Source organism: Convolutriloba macropyga, chromosome 3 (genome assembly GCF_964194025.1).
Source record: "Convolutriloba macropyga chromosome 3, txConMacr16.3, whole genome shotgun sequence".
NCBI lineage: Eukaryota > Metazoa > Xenacoelomorpha > Acoela > Convolutidae > Convolutriloba > Convolutriloba macropyga.
In genome coordinates this window covers 13411338-13433332 of record NC_134470.1, presented here as the reverse complement: position 1 = coordinate 13433332, position 21995 = coordinate 13411338, and the positions used below count along the sequence as shown (strand labels likewise).

The 21995-nt window shown below is 37.9% G+C and overlaps 1 protein-coding gene across 4 annotated transcripts in view; it reads right to left on the bottom strand.

The window, feature by feature from the left end:
* Positions 1–6994: 6994 nt before the first annotated feature.
* LOC142335962 (uncharacterized) overlaps positions 6995–21995 on the bottom strand; it is a 98084-nt gene continuing 83083 nt past the window's right edge. For 2 of the 4 annotated variants that reach the window (XM_075384380.1, XM_075384381.1), the window contains exons 10-19: positions 19303–19739; positions 15316–16827; positions 14646–14951; positions 12184–12477; positions 11933–11956; positions 11097–11148; positions 10563–10705; positions 10098–10272; positions 9499–9808; positions 6995–9278 (exon numbers count right to left, since the gene is read on the bottom strand). In XM_075384380.1, coding sequence (XP_075240495.1) covers positions 8992–9278; positions 9499–9808; positions 10098–10272; positions 10563–10705; positions 11097–11148; positions 11933–11956; positions 12184–12477; positions 14646–14951; positions 15316–16827; positions 19303–19739 — 3540 coding nt within the window. In that variant the 3' untranslated portion in view covers positions 6995–8991. The remainder of the gene's footprint in view (positions 9279–9498; positions 9809–10097; positions 10273–10562; positions 10706–11096; positions 11149–11932; positions 11957–12183; positions 12478–14645; positions 14952–15315; positions 16828–19302; positions 19740–21995) is intronic. The other 2 variants (XM_075384382.1, XM_075384383.1) reach the window with 2 other exon arrangements.

The following is a 21995-nucleotide window of genomic DNA, read 5'->3' as shown; positions in this document are numbered from 1 at the left end:
ATAACGTAGAAAAAGATGATCAAAATGAAGATGTCAATCAAATTTCGGCCAATTTTGATCCTGATTTGGAGTCAAACTTTTCTTCAGATGAAGATAACTGTGTAGCAGTAGTATCTTCAACAGATTCCACAACTTCGGTGAACGCAATCAATCTTCCTGTAATTTTCGGCAATACATCAACAAATGTTTTGGTGGATTCGGGCAGCGTATGCACAATAATAAATGAATCCTTGGCGAACTCCATCATTTCCCATGACTCAAAATCGAAGTGGATACGCGAAGCTAATCCTAAACAATTGAAAACATTTTCCAACGAGCCTATTCATACGGTGGGCATTCCCCAAACTTCAATTCAAAGCAGCAATTGGTACGCAAATCCAATAGAAATTCAAGTAGTGGCGGATGTACATTGTTCTCTAATGGGTAGAGATTTGTTTCCAGCTCTTGGACTCTCAATACATCAATCAAATAATCATATAACAATCAATCAGGTAGATCAAGAATATTACCCAATCAAAAACCAGATTGCTATTGATTATCCTGACCTAATCTCCAGAATTGGTAAGTCCAAAGTACAAACAGTTCGTTCAAAATTCCACAAACATTATACTCCATCACACCAAAAAGGTCGCCGTGTTCCTATAAACTTATTAGACAAAGTATCTGCTGAGCTAAAGAAACTTTCTGAACAAGGACACATTGAAAAACTACAAGAATGTTCGGATAAAAACTTCATTTCTCCCATTGTAATCACGGTCAAAAAGGACAAATCTGTAAAATTAACTCTTGATTCGAAAATATTAAATAAAGCGATCCACAAAAACAAGTATCAAATGCCAAATATAGATAGTCCTATCGATTCAGTTTCACAACATATTAATAATTCAAATCTGGGAGATAATGTCTATTTTTCAACGACCGATCTAAAATATGCCTATAGCCAACTAAAGCTGCATCCGGATACCGCACGTCATTAAAATTTTAATATCATTTGCGGCGAAGCAACAGGTACGTATCGTTTTAAAACGGAATTTTATGGCCTTACGGATATGCCGGCCGAGTTTCAAAAGGCAACGGATTACACATTGGTTGGGCTGACTAACACATATTGTTTTCTGGATGACATAATTGTAGTTAGCAAAGGCACCAAAGAATCGCACCTCAAATACGTGTACAAATGTCTCCAAAAACTCGAAGCGGATAACCTTAGAATTAATTTAAGCAAATGTCACTTCGCAAAACATCAAATAAATTGGCTTGGCTTCACATTCTCACAAAGTGGTGTTAAACCCATAGAATCTAAAACAGCGGCAATTGCGGAAATCAAAGCTCCAAAAACATTGAAACAATTACGGTCATTCTTAGGTAGCGTTCATCATTTAAGCAAATTTAAACCTAATCTTGCCAAAATATGCCACCCTCTTCGGCCCTTATTAAAGAAAAACGAAAAATTTTTTTGGAATGAAAGTCATCAATTACATTTTGAACACATCAAAACTGTTATTTCAAACGCTACAGAAAACACTCATTTTAACCCAACACTGGAAACGCGAATCAAATGCGACGCATCCCGCCAAGGCTTAGGCGCTGCGCTTGAACAATTAGATTGTGAAGGGTGGAAAACAGTAGCTTTTGCATCTCGTTTTCTTAATAGCAATGAAGAACGCTATAGTGTAAATGAACTCGAAATACTTGGGGTGGTTTGGGCCATTGAATACTTTAAATATTATCTATTTGGGAAAACTTTCACAGTTTTAACAGATCACAGAGCACTTCTTTCAGTCTTAAAATCACACCGTTCTAATAAATCCTACAACAGTAGATTAACACGATGGATTGACCGTTTGTTATCATTTGATTTTAACATCGAACATATTCCTGGTACCAGAAAGGGCTTAGTTGATTATATTTCGCGACAACCAAATCAAAACGCTAAAAGTGTCAATCAATACGATGAGGAATTCATGGTAGCAACAATTTCCCGTATTCGCGACGCAATTACATCTTTATTTAGTCACGCGAATAAAATTCCTTTCCAAAAGCGGCACATAACCAGTAATTATAAGCAACAAGTACACAAGACGCGCGTCCACTTTTGCAAACCTGCTAAAATTAGCACGAATAATTCAAATGCATCAATTAATCCATTCATTCCTCGAGCACAAGTAAACAATTACAATTCCGAATTCATTTCTAACTTTAATTGCCCTGCAAATCAATTGCTTAAATCTGATACCACACTCGCATCGCGAATCCAGTCGGAAAATTCTAATTGCCATTTAATAGCTAATTCCACACAGCAATTACTCCACATCAAAATGTCAACAAAAGAGGCACCACAAAATAATCCACCTACTTCACCACAAACCCCAAGAGTGACATTCCGTACTCAATCTACCCCCATCTCATCTACAAGAGCCGGACCCATCAACACCCAAGCATCATCATCACCCGAGGAATATGACATCGAGCTATCCCGGGAAGAGGTATTTGAAAATAACCTCAACCAGCTCTTCACCAAATCCTTTCTGGCGGTCTTCACTAGTAAAGACGCGGTGTTAAAAGAGATCCACGACTGTGTACTACAGGATGATGAGGCCCGTTTCAAAGAAGTGAGCACGTACATCCACTCCTTTTGGAAGGACCTACATGTGAAATCTGGGTGTCTGTGTGTTGATCAACGCGTGGCCATTTCAAACTCTATTAAGGAGGCGGTGCTCGAATCCATCCACATGACGCACCCGGGTAGTTGGGGGATGATCTCTCTCTCTCTCTCTCAATATGCATGGTGGCCCTACATGCATAGGGAAATTTTAGTAAAAACATCTGATTGCGTCCCGTGTAAAGATATTGGTAAGAATCTGAAACCTATCATACCAAAGTCTAAATGGCACCCACACGAAGCTTGTCAAGAACCAAACAAAGAAATACAGATTGATTTTGGGGGTCCGATAATTAATGATAAAGATAAAGTTGTTTATTTCTTAACATGTATTGACCGTTATTCAAAAAATCCAACAGTTAGAATATTCGACAATGCTAAAGGGGTGAATGTAGTAAAATTTCTTCGTGATTATGCATATACTCATGGAATCCCGCGAACAATACGCTTAGACCAAGCAACTTGTCTTGTAGGTAAACAAGTTACAAACTACTGTAACGAAAATAATATCAACAATCTCGACGCTCCGGTCGGTGATCATAGAGCTATTGGATTGGTGGAGCGAATGATCCAAACAATTAAAAGACGTTTATCTTGCATGAAAGCCGAAAATAAAGATACATTTTCCACAGCTAAATCGATTAAACAAATAGTCTCTGATTTACGATTAATTAAACAGAAAACAATAAAGATAACACCTTTTGAAGCTCATTTCGGTCGTCCTGCAAATACTCTTTTAAGGAATATTAGCACACTTCCATCAAGTCTAAATCTAACTTATGAAAAAATTATTAATCACTAATTAGATGCTGAAACAGTTTCTGCGGAGGACTTGCTGGACGAAAATGGATGGATCAGTGCCAACAGAAGCGACATCGAAATTGAGCAAAAGATGTGTCAGGCCTCTTTAGATGCAGGTCAGCGCTATCGGGAATCAGACAACAAAGAGTCCCGTTTCATTACACATCCGCAGATTACGGATCCTATACCGAGGACATAACAGTCCCTTAAAGTCAAACTGGCCCAAAAACTACTACACAAGAAACGAGCAAAACAACAGTTGGCGGGTCTGTACGAAGTACTTAAGCCTGGATCTTTCGTTACAAAGTCGTCACCAACAACGACGATCATCAACGAGCCTGGCAGAGCCCCAGTAAAGGTTCAAGATAGTGATCTCGCAAAATTCGGGACAAAAGCTGAAAGATCCACCAATTTGTGGGCATATGCTCAACGACGCCCTGCTCCTTACAAAAAGACAACAAATTTAAGATTGCAAAGCACAGTAATGATCTTAAGAAACAGAAGAGGGCCGAAATAAAAGTCAGACACCGCCAACGGGATACTACATCGGTAGTATCATCTGTAAATTCAAATGTATCGCGTGCGCTAATGGTACGCAAACCGACAAAACCGCAGCTCAAAGAACGCCATAATGTTATCGCAGATGATCCACACGAAGATGTACCAGCTCAAGATCAACCCCTAATTTCGGTTATACCGGCTCCACCTGCACCTGCTTCACAAGTACCCCCCGCACAGGCACAGGACGATCAAACAAAAGGCCGCAAGCGCAATCGACCCCAATTTTATGGATTCACAGATGCAGATATTTCCCCAACAAGTTCCCTGGCTTCATCAAGTTCAGCTCAACCAAAGAAGCGAAAGAATAAAAAAGACAAGAAAGCACCAAAACAAGCAGATTCGGTAGTAGCCCTTATCCAAAATTCCGAACAATCAAGAATCCCGTCACCACCCCGACCCGACTTACAATTGGGGCAAATTTCACCACCGGACCCCAGAATTAGATATTTCGAGTATGAGCAAGAACGGGAAATGTCGGTTTGGGATGCAGAGAATGAAATTTAAGCTAAAAACTCAGCAAAACTGTCATAAACTTATTTAGTCTTGTTCCCGCTACTTTGATCTAACTTTAATGTTAACCTTGTTTTTTATTTATTACAGTTGCTCTTCAATTGTTAGTCTTAAATTCATTCCAGTATTCGCCCTGCGAATCCATTTATTACTGTGTGTGCACTTAAATTATTCAGTGTAATGTATTCAGTTTATATGTTGAGAATTTGAAGCGTATTCGCTTTACGATTCCAAAATTAATGGACATTTAGAATTTTATGTGCTGTAATTGTCTGTCAAGTGGTGATAATTTCCATTCATTAGCATACACAACCCATGTGCGATTGAAAATCCTCAGACTTATAAGCCTCGCATATACTAAAATTTTAATTGTTGTTATTCTTAAATTTAACATTTGTAGTATCTCTACAATTTTGAGTTAAGTTATGTTCATCCCACTCGTTTGCATGTTTTGTGTTGATTCTAAAAAAATTGTAAATATATTAAAAACTTTTTTTTGTCAAACCTAAATATATATCGAAACCTTTTTGTGTACTAAATTATTTATCCTCTATATCTATAATTATATCATGTGTTTTATAACTAAAAGTTATGACTTCTATTTATTCACCTATATTAATATTCCCGTTAGTCTACTAAATTATTTCATATTTTGTTCATGCTAGTTTATTATAAGTAATCATAATTTCATTTAGTCAGTCTGAATTCAAGTTACTCTGCAAACGCTCTTCATAATTCTAAGCTAAGCTTAGCAACGGATTCGCACCGCGTTTCCATGTATTCGCTCAGCAATTCCTAAGGCACTCTTGAGACAAAGTATTCGCAACGCGAATCCTAAACTATTCAATAAGATAGAGTATAACACAGTCTTTGTTGTAATAGTTCGGGAATCTGCAGTCGTGCTGATTGGAAGAGACGCAAAAAAAATAGCAGATTTGAAACACGAGCAAGCCTTTGGATCCTTATCTCATCTTCTTTGATGAATGTAACCCAATGAGCGGCGACAATCAATACTGATGAGTATTTGACTTCTCTTCCTCAAAATGTTTTATCATATGGTTCGTATATCAAGAGCAAGAAAACAAGAAATACCTCAAAGATTTTTCCAAGATAGTAGTGAGAAAGAGCGCAACTGATTCAAACTGGTCAAAAAATAGAGCGCGAGAACAAGAGAATTACATATAAAGATTTTAAAAAAGGGGGTGACCGTATTGATAACTGAGATCATTCGCACGTGTTGTTTTTTAGAAAATTGTCCCAATGGAAGACATAAAAACAATATAGAATAATTGCTCAAGCCTGTTGTAAACAACCAAAGCAATTTTTGTTGCAAATAATAATTAAAACTGTACACTTTAATTCGTTTTCACAGAAAAGAATAATTGAAAATTTTTCTATTGTGGCTGCACTTCTGCGTGATCCGAGATATTATCTGATCAAAAATTGGTTTTTCATTTTCCGAAAATAATTTCAAATTTAAAATTACATTACGTTTTGCCCAAAATTTTTTACTGAGTGAACATTATTTGTCTCAAAATTATGTTTTTTAAAGAGTCTACATAAATTTTGGAAATTGTTTTCAATTATCAAATGACAGGTTTACAGCTGTTGGTTTACAGCACTCCCGATGTTGTTGCAAGATTCCGAAGAAAATTCAACAGTCATTAAAAGGCTGGTGTGTGTAAAAGGTGTGTTTTTTTTAGAGCAGTATAAAGTACAATTTTTTCCAATTTTTTAGATTTACACATTTATAGTAATCAGGAAGAAACGTAACCTAAGCAAAAAAGCTCTAGCGAATTGGTTGAAACATACTTCCTAAAAATTAAATTCCTCAACTAAAAACTTAGTGAAGTAGAGATTAAAAAATATATAAGCAAAGAATTCCAACGTTAGTTGGAAATAGTAAATATTCATAGTTTTATGAAAACGGAAGCTGATTCTTTATCAAACGTTACAAATACAACAGCTCAAAGCATACAATAGCTTTAATCAATTAACACAACCATTAACAAGTTTACATAGTTCCTAATGCAGTCACTTCTGACCTATTTTAGACAAAGTTATGGCAGTCTGTTGACAAATTTCTGACGTCTTCAAAAGACATAATTTTTATTAACTTGGTCACTTTTTGTGCCAGTCCCATTTGTTGCTTTCACGGCTATGTTCAACAATTTCGACCGTTCTTCATCAAATGGGAAAATTCATCTTCAAAGAAGGTTAGAAAACAATATAAACGTTATTAAAGATTTTTGTTTCATTTTAAACGTTTCATTGAACTTTTTGGAAATTTATTAAGCTCGAGAAACTTTTTCACACTTTACCGATGTTTGTTCGGAGCTGAGTCAATGAACAATTCAGACTGGTATATTCCAATTCCAACCATTGAACTTTTGAAGTTGGGTCTTCTCGATCAAGGCCCACGTGTCTCGCTATTCTCATATCTCAGGTTTAAAAAGAAGATAAGTATCAAAAATTAAATATTGACAGGCTTCAAATTGGCAATCAGCAACTTCTTCAAACCACCGCTTAAACAAAAGCTATTAGCTAGTACAGTGTACAGTAGTGTAGATGTATGTAAATCACAAGTTATGCACATGTGACGTAATCAAAGCGCACTTCATTAAAACAGAACAGAAAATCATCACATGTCATTCACACAACTACCACCCCAAAATATGTATAAACACACCATCACAACACAATTTGCTGTTTGTTTGTTTGTAACAAAAAATGTAGCGATGGGTGGAAGGGTGAGGCAGGCGCGAATGGATGGGTTGATGGAGTAAATGGATGGAGTAAATCAGTTGTTCGAAACCAATTCGAAAAATCCACTTTTCAAAAATTACACAAACAAATCAGTTTAAGAAAATAAACTTAATATATAGAATCTGGTTCTTTTGCACTGCCAAAATCTCTTACAGAAATCAGATCCAAAATTTTTTGCAGATCCTAAAAAGATTTTACATGAAGGGTGTAAGTGGATATATCGAGAGAACCCCGTGAGATAAATCTATAAACTAAATGATATCAAAATCTTAATTTGATCCATATGAACTGTTAACTTAGCAAACTTGTTCTTGGTTAAAATTAACCCGCACAAAATTAATAACAATAGCGAATGAATTAGAAGCAGATTATAATACAGCGCTGTAATGGTACCCAAGGGCATTCGAAATCATCCCAAATATTTCACAGAATTGCTATTATTCTTCTCATGTCTAATTTACCACCCAAACAACTAACTATTGCACACTAATCTACGTAAAATTTTAAAGACATCACACCTCAGTTTCACGGACAGTAGTAGTTATATTAGCAACAGTCAAAATGTCCCAGAACATCAAGCATCATGACAAACACATTGTTTACTAACAAAGCACTAGTTTAATTAATTCATCTTCACCTTAAGCAACGGAATGGTTAATTTTGAACAATTCTGTCCACATTTTCATCCTTGACAGAAAACCGTAATGACTCAAGCCGAGAAAATAATTTTGAGGACAACGCGATATTGCTGTTAATATTTACAACTATAGGCCTCAAATATCAGTATAATGAAAATTAAACTTCAGAGTGTTCACAGAGTGAAAAAGATAGTGAAATCAGGACCCGAAAATTTTAGTTCATCATGATAAAGCAATACAAGTAACCGACATCAATGAATTTGGACGCAAATGTTGGGTTAGTTTTTAGAACATTTCTTAGTAGTAGTAACTCAAACAATGTTGATTAAGCTAGCTAACTTTCGCACCAGGCAGAGCTTGATATGGAATCGATGGGGGATAATCCACCAATTTGGAAAATTCCATCAGATTAGTGAAAGCAAAAGCACAATTTTGGGAAAACTTTATAGGAAAACATCTTTTTTATGGCTAACACGCGATCTAAGTGAGGAAAAAGGCACCAAGTCATTTGATTTAGCAAAACCTTACAGCAATTGTAAAGCACTCTTATTCATGTTGGAATATTTTAATGGGCTACAAATATCACACAAACAACCATCTCTCCAAATGCTTCATCAACTCATTGGAAAAAATAAAATATGATGAAAGTGATGAATTTACAAGTAAACGGCAAATTTGATTTCGAGGGCTCAAGTTTTAGTTTAAAAAGTTTGAAGGCAGCAAGAAATGTAGGCAGAGAGGGGAAAGGACACCACGAACATCTGAACTCTTGCAATCTTACTGGCTTACGCTGTAACCACTTCCAGCCAATAAGCAAACATTTTGATCGCTATGTTCTTTTTTGCACACACCAATTCCAATTAGAATGTCACAGAAATTTCCGATAAGGTTCATGGTTGTCGCAAATTGGTTTGACAAAAAACTTTCAACCATTCCTATGAATTAAAACGTCGTAAATTCTCAATTCACGATGCATAATGTATATTGTATCGTGTCATGAGCTGTTCTTAGTTCGCATCCGTTCTATCACGTTCATCGTTTGGGTAACATCACTCATTGGTTGGGGTTCTGCTGATGGGGAGCATTTCCACTCGTTGCTACACCTGGAGCGACTGGGTTTGGCGAATTTCCAGTGCTGGGTTGTGGGGTCTGCTGTTGCAGTTGGTGTTGGTGGAGAGCAGAGGTGGTAGCAGTGTTGTGGTGCAACTGTTGGTGTGACTGGTTGATCATTTTGGGTCGGATGAGGTTGATGACGGCATTGCAGTACTGGATGAAGGGCTCCGGGGAACTCTGGATGTTGACTGTGTAGCCACACTCGTTGTCCACAGTTGTGTAGAACTCTGCAAAAAAATCAAAAAGCTAATTAGAAATCAAGAGTTCAACTTCAGACTATTTAGGAACAGCAAAACGACAATTGAGTGAAAATACAATTCAGACTTGCGTAACTTTTAATCCATGTTCTTCAGCTAGATTTATCTTAGCATAATGCAATATGACAAAGCAAAAAAAAACTTTGGCTATTGAGGCTATTATAGTGTAGGTACAGTCTTAATAACTTACTGGCTACATTGGGTCTTTTGAGAAGGAGAGCTGCCTGGTCCCATGTGTCATGTGCTGCAATCAGATGTTGAGAGGAGTCGATGTAGTTCTCAAAGATGGTGTACATGTCCGATGACATTTGCACGTTGGCACCAGATCCAGAGGTAAGATTATTGGCACCTCCCTGGGATGAGCAGTCGGACGAGGGTGCATTATGGTTGCTACCATTGTTACCACCCCCACTACCATTGCTGCTGAATGAGGCCACACTCTGGGTTGGAGAGGCAGGTGCTTGATTAGCGGTACTACCGTTGCCACCATTGATTTTGCGCTGCAAACAAGCAAATTTCATGATTTCTTTTCAAAAGATTATTATTCTCGTGGTGTTATGACCTAGGATTATTATTACTTTGATAATTATGCGCTTTTGTCACACTAGCTTGTAAAGGTTTATACATAGAGTCAAACTACCTAAAAATGGTCCACTGCAATACACTATCATAATTGATACTTGTCTGATGCGGTTACTAGTTCAATCTTTCCTGAGGTCATAACACAAACGTAGCTATCAGATTTTCTTTTTGATACCATTTTAAGAGTAGAGACGATGAGTGACTTACATCTCGGATAAAGTCAGCGAGGGTTCCCACATATCGCACCGTCTGTTCCTTTCTGACATTGAATGCCTGCATCTCAAAGTATCCTCTGATCTTCATCAGCAACACACACACAATGTCTATCCTGTCCTGATTCAGTGCCGCATTCTGGTACTTCACGTTCAACTTCATCGCCACGCTAAAATAATGCCACATCGTTAAGCAATCAGCAGCTCGAAGTGAAAACTAGGCCTGTTAATTTTAACCACGAGTCCATGTACTCATTCTAAGAATTACTTGATGTTTTTGCTGACGATGTTTTTGCTGACGAAGTAATAGGGATGATTCTATCTTTTCATTTACTATCCTTAATTCTCATGCTTGCTGTCCTAATGTTTTTTCGCTAATATATATTTGTATATTTTGTGAACAAATTAAGTCAATTCAATTCCCAGTTGTATGACTGTATAGTCATCGAGATTTACTTACTTGATAATGCCCTTGATCTCCTTGGAAGTGAATATCATGTAAGCTCTTGGCACGTCATTGGAGTTGAGACAGGCGATAGCATATGAGATGTAGTAGATCACTGCCTGTGCATAGTCCAGACACGATTCCAGATTCTTAGAACACTGAAACACGAAATTAGATTTCCTTAGTTGATCAGAACCAGTGGACCCATTAGATTTCCTTAGTTGATCAGAACAAGTGGACCTATTTTAAAAAGTCTGAATCCATTTCCATATTTTTAGTTATGATACTTTTATGATATATTTAGTATGATCAACTATGATAAATTGTGCTAATGTCCTTTAAGTTGCAGCAAACTATTTGAATGATATTTAATCAGTCGAATCTTGTCGAATAATTGTCGATTCCTTATCACATTAGTTGTATTGAAATTCCATGATTTGTATAATGAAACTCCATTTTTGTATAATTGTTTGTTTGCTGGTAAACCTGACGAACTATTACTTAAAAAAGAGTTATGACGACATTACTTAATTTAAAGTCAATACTTACTGAGTCCGCCTTCCTCTTGTATATCCTGGCCTGTTCGCTGTAGAATGCCTTTCTGCAAAACACAACCATTGTATTGTAGTCAAGTTCAAGTAACAAAGTAATAATCTTCAAGTTACAAAAACCGTAAATTTCCAAGTGATTATCTAGTTCTTGTTTACTCTAAATGGGTTTTGATAAAATGCACACGTGACAATTTTGAGCAATTCGAGCTGCTGATTGTACACAAGTTTAAATTAAAATGATAGCTGACTTTTGATTGCCAAAATGTTTGCCAAAACCTTTGAGTGGACTCAACTGGTGTTAATTGCCAGAGCGTCTCACGCTATCAGGTACTAAAGCCTCATATCCGATAAAGAAGCCTCAAGTCAGGTGCAATTTCCGCTTTCAATTAATACTGCATCCAATTGACGCCACCCGTAAAACTTCAAAGCTGTATGAAAATCCCACGGCCGATTATAGATTTATTGAGCAAAATAGGATCTATCAATGTAACGCAAAAAGGAAAAAATTAATCCGATGCTTGCATGTAAATATCAGACTTTGACAAACAAATAAGGAAAGAATGGCAAAACCCACCCCCATCCAATTCGTCCTAAGAATTAAGGCCACAGATTCAATTAACAAGGCGTAGTAATTTACACGAAATTAAACATTAGTAATAGTTAATATAGACACCCAGCGCGCAGTCGCTTATCGCTCGCTGCCTATATTAATAAATCTATATTTTTTATTAATTAGGCGTGAACGATCTCCGGTTGTAATTTGCGACTGTCCCCTCGATGCATATATTAACCATTACTAATATTAAATTTAACAGATTAAAATTTCTAAATTACTTAGACCAAATGTCGTTGGGTAATCTATTTTAACACATCAAATCCAAATTCACGTCAAGCAGTCCAAACCAGAACATCTGACCAATTTTTAACATCTGACATCGTCGCAGAAACTTTATTACTCACATACATTAAGCTCAGGCCGCAAAAACTTAAATGACCAAGAATCCGAATATTAAAACCTCGCAAAATAAACTTCAATAATTTTAAATATTTTTGCAAAATTATATACTATCAATAATTGCACTCACAGTCCTGTTTGCTCCTGTGCTTGTATTGCCATAGCAGACGGATTATTGAAAGTGTTAGGTGCAGGCGATGCGTCCACAGTGAGGGGAGTGTTAGTATTACCAACACCTCCACCCCCACCCAAACCAGGAGGCCCCGGGGTTGTACTCTGGCCCACTAATCGGTGTGACTGGATATCATTGGCGCTACTATGAGTCCCGGGTGTGTCACCCTTTTCCATAGAGCTGTTCGCCAAAGGTCCGGTCCCACCAACCACAAAAAGATCTTCGGAAGCCATCTCGGAGCCACTCAAATTGCTGAAATAAATTATTGCCAGGCTCAAAAATAATGCACAGCTGCGCTTTGAATGAGCTGCGATGGACCTATTTAGCCTCAGCAGATTAGTCTGTCTGGGAAGACTATTAGGATCACTTTAATATCAATCTTCAAGAAACAGGGTTGCAAAAAGATGGGCGACGGAAAGTTTAAAAAACCAATACTTTTTTTTACAATTTTGAACTTTTAAATCATACTCAAATGATAAACAATTAAAACTCAATTGAAAATATCTCAATGCATTGTGTAAGCAATAGCACAATTACACATTAAACATAGCCGGCAGATTGCTGGAAAATAGCCGCCGTTGACGCGCTTGATGCACATCAGGATTGAAACAGAAAAAGAAAAGAGGAGAAATAAATTGACCGAATTTGATTTTTTTTTCAGTGTCAAAAAGTGTTCTAATTCGGCGTGCAGCTTCAGTTGGATCCTAAAACTATACTTAATTCATACAATTGTTTGGACTATTCGGCAGCTTCGGTGAACCCTACATCTCCTGACTAGAAAGATTCGAATAAAACTACACATACTAAATGCCATCGCGTTTTACTGGTTAAAAATAACTGAACAAAGTCGCGAAATGTTGTCAAACGACCAGAGAGCGGTTGGCTTTGGTAGAAGCAAACTGGGGCAAAGGGATGATAGCATTTGGGGTACATTAGGGGCGGGGTGGCCGGAGTAGAGTTCTCAGGGAGGGGAGAGGTGCTGGAGGAGGGTGTCCAAATCGACAGGTGGAGGAGGGTGACGAGGCAGGTGTTTTTTTTGGGGGGGGGGGGGAAGAGGGTTGACTGGGTGAGGGTGACCGAGGTGGATAAAAAATAGAAGAGAAAACATTAAGAACGAACTGTCTACAACCTAAATTTATGTCGTCCCAGCTTGTTTAGTGGATCGCATACTTAAACAAGTAAGACGTCGGATGATTCTAAGAGAGATGCTCAGCCACTTAATGCAGCCGCGCGACATTAAGTGGCTGAATATCTCTCTTAAAACCCTACGTCTTACTAATCGCTAAGTACGCGATTCACGGAAACATATTGAGACGTCAAAAAATTGATATGGACGGTGGTTCGTTCTTAATTTTTCTCTTCCTTTTGTACCACTCAGTCACCGGTTAACCCACTTTATACCGGTTTATCATGTTTCAGAGGCCGAAAAGTAAAATGCGTCAGACAAAAACTCAGTCAAGCGGAAGTCGGCATTAAAAGAGACCCCAGGACTAAAATAATCTCTACAAACCTCGTTTGAGACTAATTAATCATTCTTCCGTCAGCGAAATATCCAATCTGTCAGACAAAAAAAGAATCAAGCGAAAACTTATTAAAGAGACGAAAATGACGAAAAAATTGCAAATCTGGTCTTAGAGCAATCAAGGCCAAAGTTTACTGTCTGACAGAAACATAACCGAGACTAACTTCACCAAGGTCTTCAGAATATATCAGAATACATACGGACGAATAGCTTAAAATGAACTGTCTTTTTGGAGCTAGTATTACTTCAATGAGGCCAGTCTCACTCGTTAAGAGTGACTGCAGAGGGACGGGCGGAAAAAATCGTAGAAATTGATCTAGTGTCAATAGTGGTCCACGAGTGCCACCTGTTTCTGTCATTAGCTTACGCTTATGGAATATAGTTTCTTGTAGTTTGAGGTGAAGTTTCAGAAAAAAGAAGGTAGGTAGTTTCCTAAAGTTACCCCCTACAGTCTGTACTACCTAATGCTGCTCTTTGCACCAAGGATATTTACACCTAAAGATTAGAGTTTGGTGGGGGCGGAGAAGCCGGATTTGAATAGGGGGTCTTCAATAATTACCCTTCACAACATGAATCGAAGTCTAACCGTCAGTTTCGATGAATCGCATACGTAGATACTATTAAGGTTCTAAGAGAATGACGATTAAAGCCTTCGGGATTCACCAGTTTATACCCCTCTTTAATCCTTAAAACTAAAAGTAACAAAAGTTTGTCGGTCAGGCGAAAAAGCGGCCGTACGGAAAAACGCAGAAAAAGACCAACAAGACTAAAACAATTTGTCGCAAGTTTCGTTTGAGAGCAACTAAAAATCTGCAATGTGCAGACAAGGTCATATGAAAATCGCACAAACTCCTCAAACAAGAACACGTGCACCGAGTTACAGACATTTACTACTGACCTATTACTAAATGAATCATTGTCCTGGCTACTCCCACAGAATAAGGGGGAGGAAGCAGTGCCGCTCCCCATCATGCGACTGCTTCCGCCTGTAGCACCTCCTAAGGCTATTGCATTGTGATGAGCCTGTTGGTCCATTGCAGCTGCTGCAACAGTTGTCGTCAACAGGGGTACGTGGGAGTTTGAGGACACGTCCCCAGAGTGGTACTTGCTCTTTTTACTACTTGCAGCTTTAGTTGCATCTAGCTCATCTGCGTGAGTGATCACATTAGGCTCTTTGTTTTTACCAGCCTCATCAGTTTTTCTGCTGAAAGATGAAAGCTACAGATCTTCAGAACACAAAGACAACGGAATTAATAAAAAAATATATCGGATCTTTTCCGTTTTGTGAACCCCACCCCCAGTACGTTATGCTTCCACCAGTTACAGAGCACGTGCCATTACATAGTAAATCAAATTGCCTTGTCCAGTAAGATTCGTGATATTTTCATCGTCTTATTACAGAACTCTATTTTTTCTTGTTGTCTAAAACAGGAACTATTTTCAATTTTCTTCTGCCAAATTTAAATTAGGTATACTTTTGTGTTTCCCATTGTATGACGATGTTAGTTTCAGCAGAACGAACGAATTTGAGAAGTGTACATTGAAAAGAAGCCAATATGTAAAGTTACCTGTCGTGTTTTTTGCTCCTTTTTGACTCGTTTCTATCTTTACTTGCTTCTGACCGTTTATGCTTCTTCTTAGACGAACTGTCATTGCTTTTGTCCCGTTTACTCAAACTTTTTTCAGATTCAATTACATTTTTTGCCTCCGTCAATTGTGTCAACTGGGGCGGAGGTTCTGGTTTTGCTGTGGGCAAAAGCCTCGTCAAGTCGAGAACAAACTTTAAATTCGGAATTTTCTGCCCATTTTCATTGGAGTCGAAGCTTACTTTTGCGAGGGCATTGAAATCTTCCGTTTTTACACGCGATTTTGACACCTTTTCAGGTTTTGTTTTAGCAGTCTCCGCTTTTCTATCCTCTTTGGTGGATGGTGTCGGAACTGGTTCCTGTTCATCAGGTTCAAGTTTTGGGGATATATCCATATGGTCGCCGCCCATCTTATCAGATTGCTTCTTTTTACTTTTCTTCGATTTCTCTTTTGCATTCTTTTCAGAGCTTTTCTGAGATGGTTCTTTATTTTTGGCGTTGTTAACAACAGTATCAGTATTAACAGTGGTGGTTGTCGCTTTGCCTCCCAACAGATTCTTGACACCTCCTTTTGGTTTACTGGGTGAGATGAGGGGAGCCAGGGATGATCCGTGATGAGTCGAGTTGGTTCCCGAATTGACGTCGGCTTGTTGCTGCTGTTTCTTCGAGCTAGTTTTACTAAAAGGATGTACTGATGCTATTTTATCTTTATTCTTTGCAGCAATAGCCTCTGTATGTTCTCTCCTTGTGGCCACGATCTTTATAGGTGGGGATGGAGGACGTTCAGGCTCTTCTTTGACAGTCACTGAGGGCGTTGATCTCTTGGTATCAACAGCAGGTATTTCCTTCTCCCCACTGGACGCTGGGCTGTTTCGTCTTGTGCTCGTGTGTGATCCAGACCCATTTCTCTCTACAGCTGCCGTTTTTGCAGACCTGCTGCGACTGTTTGAATTTACAGCAGTATCGCTGCTATTGTTTCCTCTACCACTGTTAGCTGGCTTGTTTTTCACAGGGGAAGGTGAGGTAGACAGTTGCCTGACTCCGAATGATGCCAAGCTCCATGATGGTCTTGAACTGGCCGTCGAGTTGTTTCGAGGAGTCACCGAGGCAGAGCTCGATTGCTGGTCATCGGAGGGTGTCTTAGCTGGCGGACTAGGTAGACAGTCAACTTCACTTTTTACAACCTCCTCATTGCTTGTTCGCCGGAGAGAATTCGCTGGTTCCTCAATTCCGGTTGGATTGCTGGACGCATCTTGGATCGCACAGTTTAAGAGCTGTGATGTATTGTGCGAGTCGGCGGATGCATTCTGTGATGGGTGAGTGTCTGCACATTCCTGGTCAGACTGTGAAGATGCTCCTTCGTCTTCACTTGATGACGACGAGGATGACGATGTTGATGATGAATCGTCTTCTTCCTCATCACGAGTATCATTGACTTCATTGTCGCTATCTGGCTCACTTTCGCCAGCACTCGTGCTCGGATTAATACGTTTCCTGAAAGTAGAAAATACAATTATATCACTCACATTATTTAAGAGCGCTATAAAATCTGCTTTAGTTACAATTGCTAAATTAAATAGTACATTACCGGTCGTTCAGTTAACGGTGAATAGGTTACCACTTTTTAATGTCACGGATGCACCAGCTAATAATAGTGACAAAATACGTTATGAACCGATCCCTCGTGAGCCGATCACAATGCTTGACATTTTTTGAAGTCCCCGAAAGATGTGAATTAACATAACGCTGATTTATCTGAACTTTTTATAGGCCTTTACAATAAATTTTTGTCCAAAGTATGGTCTTACAAGTTGCGTAATCCTGAATTTTCGGTGCCTTTACAGGCCATAATTACAACAATTCCGTTTTATTGTTCTGACCCCCCCTCTAGTGAGGAGGAGGAACTACATGCTCAACTGAGGTTTTCTTGCTCAGTAATTATACACAGTGACGACAGTTGTGTCGTACACAGTTGCAAGTGGTAACACTAAAAAGCTTGTCAAGCGCATGAAATCATTTTTTTTAATTTCACTTTTTCAGAGGAACTACAAAGGTTTAAAGTTTTGTGAATCCTAGCCTCACTTAGTTACTAGTTAAATTGTTAACGATAGACTCATTGGTTTTACGCTTAAAGATGAAAAAGTTGCTGAATTGATTCAACCAACTTTTTTGGCTAAAATTTTGAAAATTCAGCAGTTTCATTCTTTCAATAAAAATGGCACCAAATATGCCTATTTATACCACTTTTTCTACATTAACCGGCAGTGCAGAAATATAAACTGTTGAAACAAGTTTGTTTGCTCAGATTAGGGCTATTTTTAACTCCTAAGAAAGTGTTCTGTCACTAACAATTTGGCGGCTTTTCGCTATTTTAAATCAATTTGTCAAAACGCATCATTTATTATCGATATTTTCAGATTGCAGAGATAGCAAGGCCAGTGTAGGCCTCACCGTTTATTTCTGCAGTTCAATGCAGACCGGGATTGTAATTTAGCATTTTAAAAAAATTTTGTATTTTGTATATTTTGATCACAATTACAGACAAGTCTGTTTTAATTTAGCGATACAATTAATAAGAGATCTCATTTAAGTTAAAATAAAGCCCAATGAAATTTTCTGATGAAAACTCATGGTTTTTATGGCTCCGACAACGTGTTTTCGTGATCTTCTGATGAATTCTTGAATTTCGTCATTATTCGCTTTTCTTTTTGTAGTCTTATGACTGACTCTAATTAATCAAAGGTTCAATACGCTATCTAAGGAGCTAATACCAAAACAATCTAATGTTTCGGCTGATTCCTAATGGTTTTTCGCTAATATATTTTTGACAAATTTTCTATTGCGCAAACACATGGAACAATTAATTGTTCTAATGCGCGATCAACAATAGCAAGACTAGTTTCGTTGTAATCTGGTAATTTTACAATTTAAGATTTTGGATTGTAGTGGGGCTCTGTCCAAATTTTCCCTCTTTTGTTAGTTTATGTTAAATACCGACCAGAAAGATTTGAATTCAAACTCCAAATGATAAAACTTGAAAAAAATATCGGACAAATGAAGGCCAAGAAAAATACATTATTCCAGTGAAAAGCAAATTCTTTTTTGCTTCAACACTTTGCGCATAATATGTAAAATTTTGAGGTTCTTTTTTGCTGTCTTGTCAAATTATCACATAAATGACACTTTAATTAAGAGTCACATATCACAATAATGACGCTGAAAGAAGGTGCGTTGAACGAAGGGGTTGATTATATTTAATGTTTTAAATGAATAGATTATGATTTTAACGACTTCAACACTGTTTTCTCGCAAAGCATAATTGGCTTTCTGATTTCTGCCTATATTTGTTCTTTTTGTAACCGTATGACATTCTGGATAATGATCGGTCTCAAAACCTGTGGAGGTATAAATGAAGCTATTTAATGATTCAGCTCGTAGCTAATTCTTATGACTTCAAAATTGTTTAAAAAGAAACTTATTTTTTCTAACTTTACCTTTTTTTGTTCACTTGTTTATTTTTCTCAATAAAGACAGGTCCCATATCATTTCTGGTGAAATGCAAGTCAACTTGTTGAGTTTGGGTTTTATCTGATGCTATTTTGACCTTTTCTTTTTAAAAACAACTAGACACGGAGTTTGGGTCAAAATTACTGCTTTTTGTTTTTATTTCATTCTGTTGCTTGTCTCACCTCTTATTCTGCTTAATGGTATGTATCATCAAAATTCAAATGAGGCATTACTTAATTTGCTTTGTGGTTTGAGCTGAAAGATTTTTTTAAATGGATGCACAATAATTTTTGATAAAAAAATTAATTTTTGAATGTTTGCTATCTCTTCTTCATTTGGTAGACAATTAAACCAAAAGTTTGGTGTCCAAAACGCACATTACGGAGCCTCCTTGTTTATAATAGCATTGTTTGATATATGGTTTAGCAGGTCGCTTAAAACTGAATATATTTATCTTCTTACTTTTGTTTTGAATTGTGTGATGTGTTAGAGTTCTGTGACTGAGAGAGCGGTGGTATCTCTTGTTGTTTATTTGAATCCTTTTCATTCCCCCTCCCCCTCAGCTGCTCACTCCTGTGGTCAGTTGTTGTTGTGGACGTGGAGGCACTGGTGTTAGCATTGTGATGATTGTAGGTTGCTGTTGATGATGTGTTTGCTGATTTGTGAGCACCGTGTCGATTATTGACGTCAATACTATCACTAATAGAACTATTATTACTAGCACTGGCATTCGGCATCGTGTTGGCTGATGATACGAGAATGTTACATTTGGATGAGTCGTTTCTTTGTAAAAACGTTTCGACGGCATCACTTTTTATTTCCGAAGACGGCAAGTGAGCATTGCGAGCATTTGTCGCACTGTTTGTGTTGGGATACTGGCTGTTGGCATATGCAACTTCCTAAACAAAACGCATGTCATTTTATGAACATTACCGACTAACGTCGGGCAAATTGCTCTCAAACGACCGGCGAGCGGTTGCCTTTGTCAGTAGCTAGCCACGGTCTAGTGAGGCTAGCTTTAGCTTAATTGAAGGGGCGTGAGGTGAGCGCATCAGGGGGGGGGGCATGGGGGTCTGTGGTGGGGGTGCGGGGCGTACCGGTTACAGGGTTTTTTTGGCTGCCCGGGCGCCCAACGGCCTGAACGATGTGCAGGGGTGGGGATTGGGGAGAAGGGGTGAAATGAGGGGGGCTGATGTGGGGTGGGGGTCAACCTCTACGAACCGCCCTTCACACCATAAGTCTCCAAAACAATTTCTGTTACTCGCATATTTGGAGGCTAAAAAGCTGAAAGGCTCTAAAAGCACTTCATGCCCGCTGGTCGCTACCTGTTTATCTCGTTTTTGAGGACGAAAAGTCAAATGAATTTCCATCTTTAACTAACTGCTGAGATGTTATATTATGAATAAGAATCTGTTTAATTTATTGTTATTTTTATTAACTGCCCACAAATAAGCTTAATTAGTGACATACACTCAGTTGACATTATTCTCTTCAATTAAAGTCAGCGAAAAGTCTCTTTGAGAGTGAGGAAGTCATTTTTTAGTGTGGCGAATTGATAGAGCAGTTGCTAAATAGTACGCAATAGCTACAATGCAAATATTAAAAGTTCAATGATTTGCAAACAGAAGTCAAAGTTCTAAAACAGAAGTCAATGTTCAAACAAAACCGACCAACGTCGGAAGAATTGCTAAAAAAAGACTAGTCGGAGCTCTAGTTTGTTGCAGCCTGCTTTAGTCAGGGGGGTTAACTATAATCATTACAAGGGCTTCAAATTACGTCATTAGAGGTTATTATATACCACTATAACTACTAAAACAAAAAAAAGTGAAACATAGCCGGCAAATTGCCGGAAAAAAGCCACTGTTGACCCGCTTGACGAACATTGACCTTGACCGTATTCACTACATTAAGCAATTCAATACGTGAAAGCACTTAAAATTCATTCAGTCGAAACAGTGAGTGAAGTAAGTCAGAAGTCAAGCGTGAAAATCGCGACTTATGTAAAACGAAAAACATGATCAAAAGGTAAAGCGAACGATAAAAACATAGCAGGACACGTCCTGACGTACAATTCAAAGAATTTTCATTGACTAAACAAAAAATTAGAACTAGAATGGTCTATGTATGAATTGGGAAAACCATTTCTAAAAAAATCAGATAAAAAAATTTAAAAAAACAAAATCAATGTCAAAAAGCCCTATGTGAACAAAAAACCACCAGCGAGAAATGGAAATTTGAATAAAAAACTAGGCCAAGAATGAACTATGAATGGATTGAGAAAACTATTTAGAAAAAATCCGATCCAAAAAAATCGAAAAAACAGTAAACATCGAAGTGAAATTGCCGCATGTGAACAAAAAACCACTAGCGAGAGAGCGAGTTTTTGTTCAAACACCGTTTTCTCACTCTGTTTTAAAATTACAGCGAAAAAAATTTACGTCGCAAAACCACTCGCTTTTTCGCTCCACTTCCTGTTGCGGCGTGACCAAAATCACTGCTCCAATTTGACTTCAAAAATCATGAAAATGTGTGAACAGATCTTAAAAAAAGACGGCACCCCAAAACAAGTCAAATTCTTTAAATTGTAAAAAAAGGAGCGCGCCTAAATAACAGCCGCTGAGAGACTGACGGCGGCTATTAAAAAGATGACACCAATTTCGGCGCACTTTTCAATTGACTTTTAGTAGTGAACTGCCGCAACTTGAGTTCGCTGTTTAAAATAAGGAAGAGAAAATTTGATCACGAAAAAAAAGTCAAGGGCGCTCGAAAGTCACAAACATACCCGGCAGATTACCGGAAAATAGCCGTCGTTGATTCCAATAAGCATGATTGGGATTGAAATAACAGAAGATATTGAAAAAAAAAAGATTTTTGTACAAAAACATTTTTTTAAGTCCGATTTATTTTGATGGCATTTCGTAGTTGAACATACTTCTGTTTCTTAGAGAGAGGCTACAGGGGCTCCTATCAATAACAATAAGCATTAGAGATGGTAAATAAGACTTATAGGAACGACGTTCAAATAGCGGGCATCTAAAATTGGGCTTTATGGGTTTATCCCGTTTCTATTTCTGACATCAATTTTTGTACTAACTCTGTTCATTTTGAAGTGCTTTGCTGAGCAACTGATGTTCAAAATCACTTTTAGCAGAATG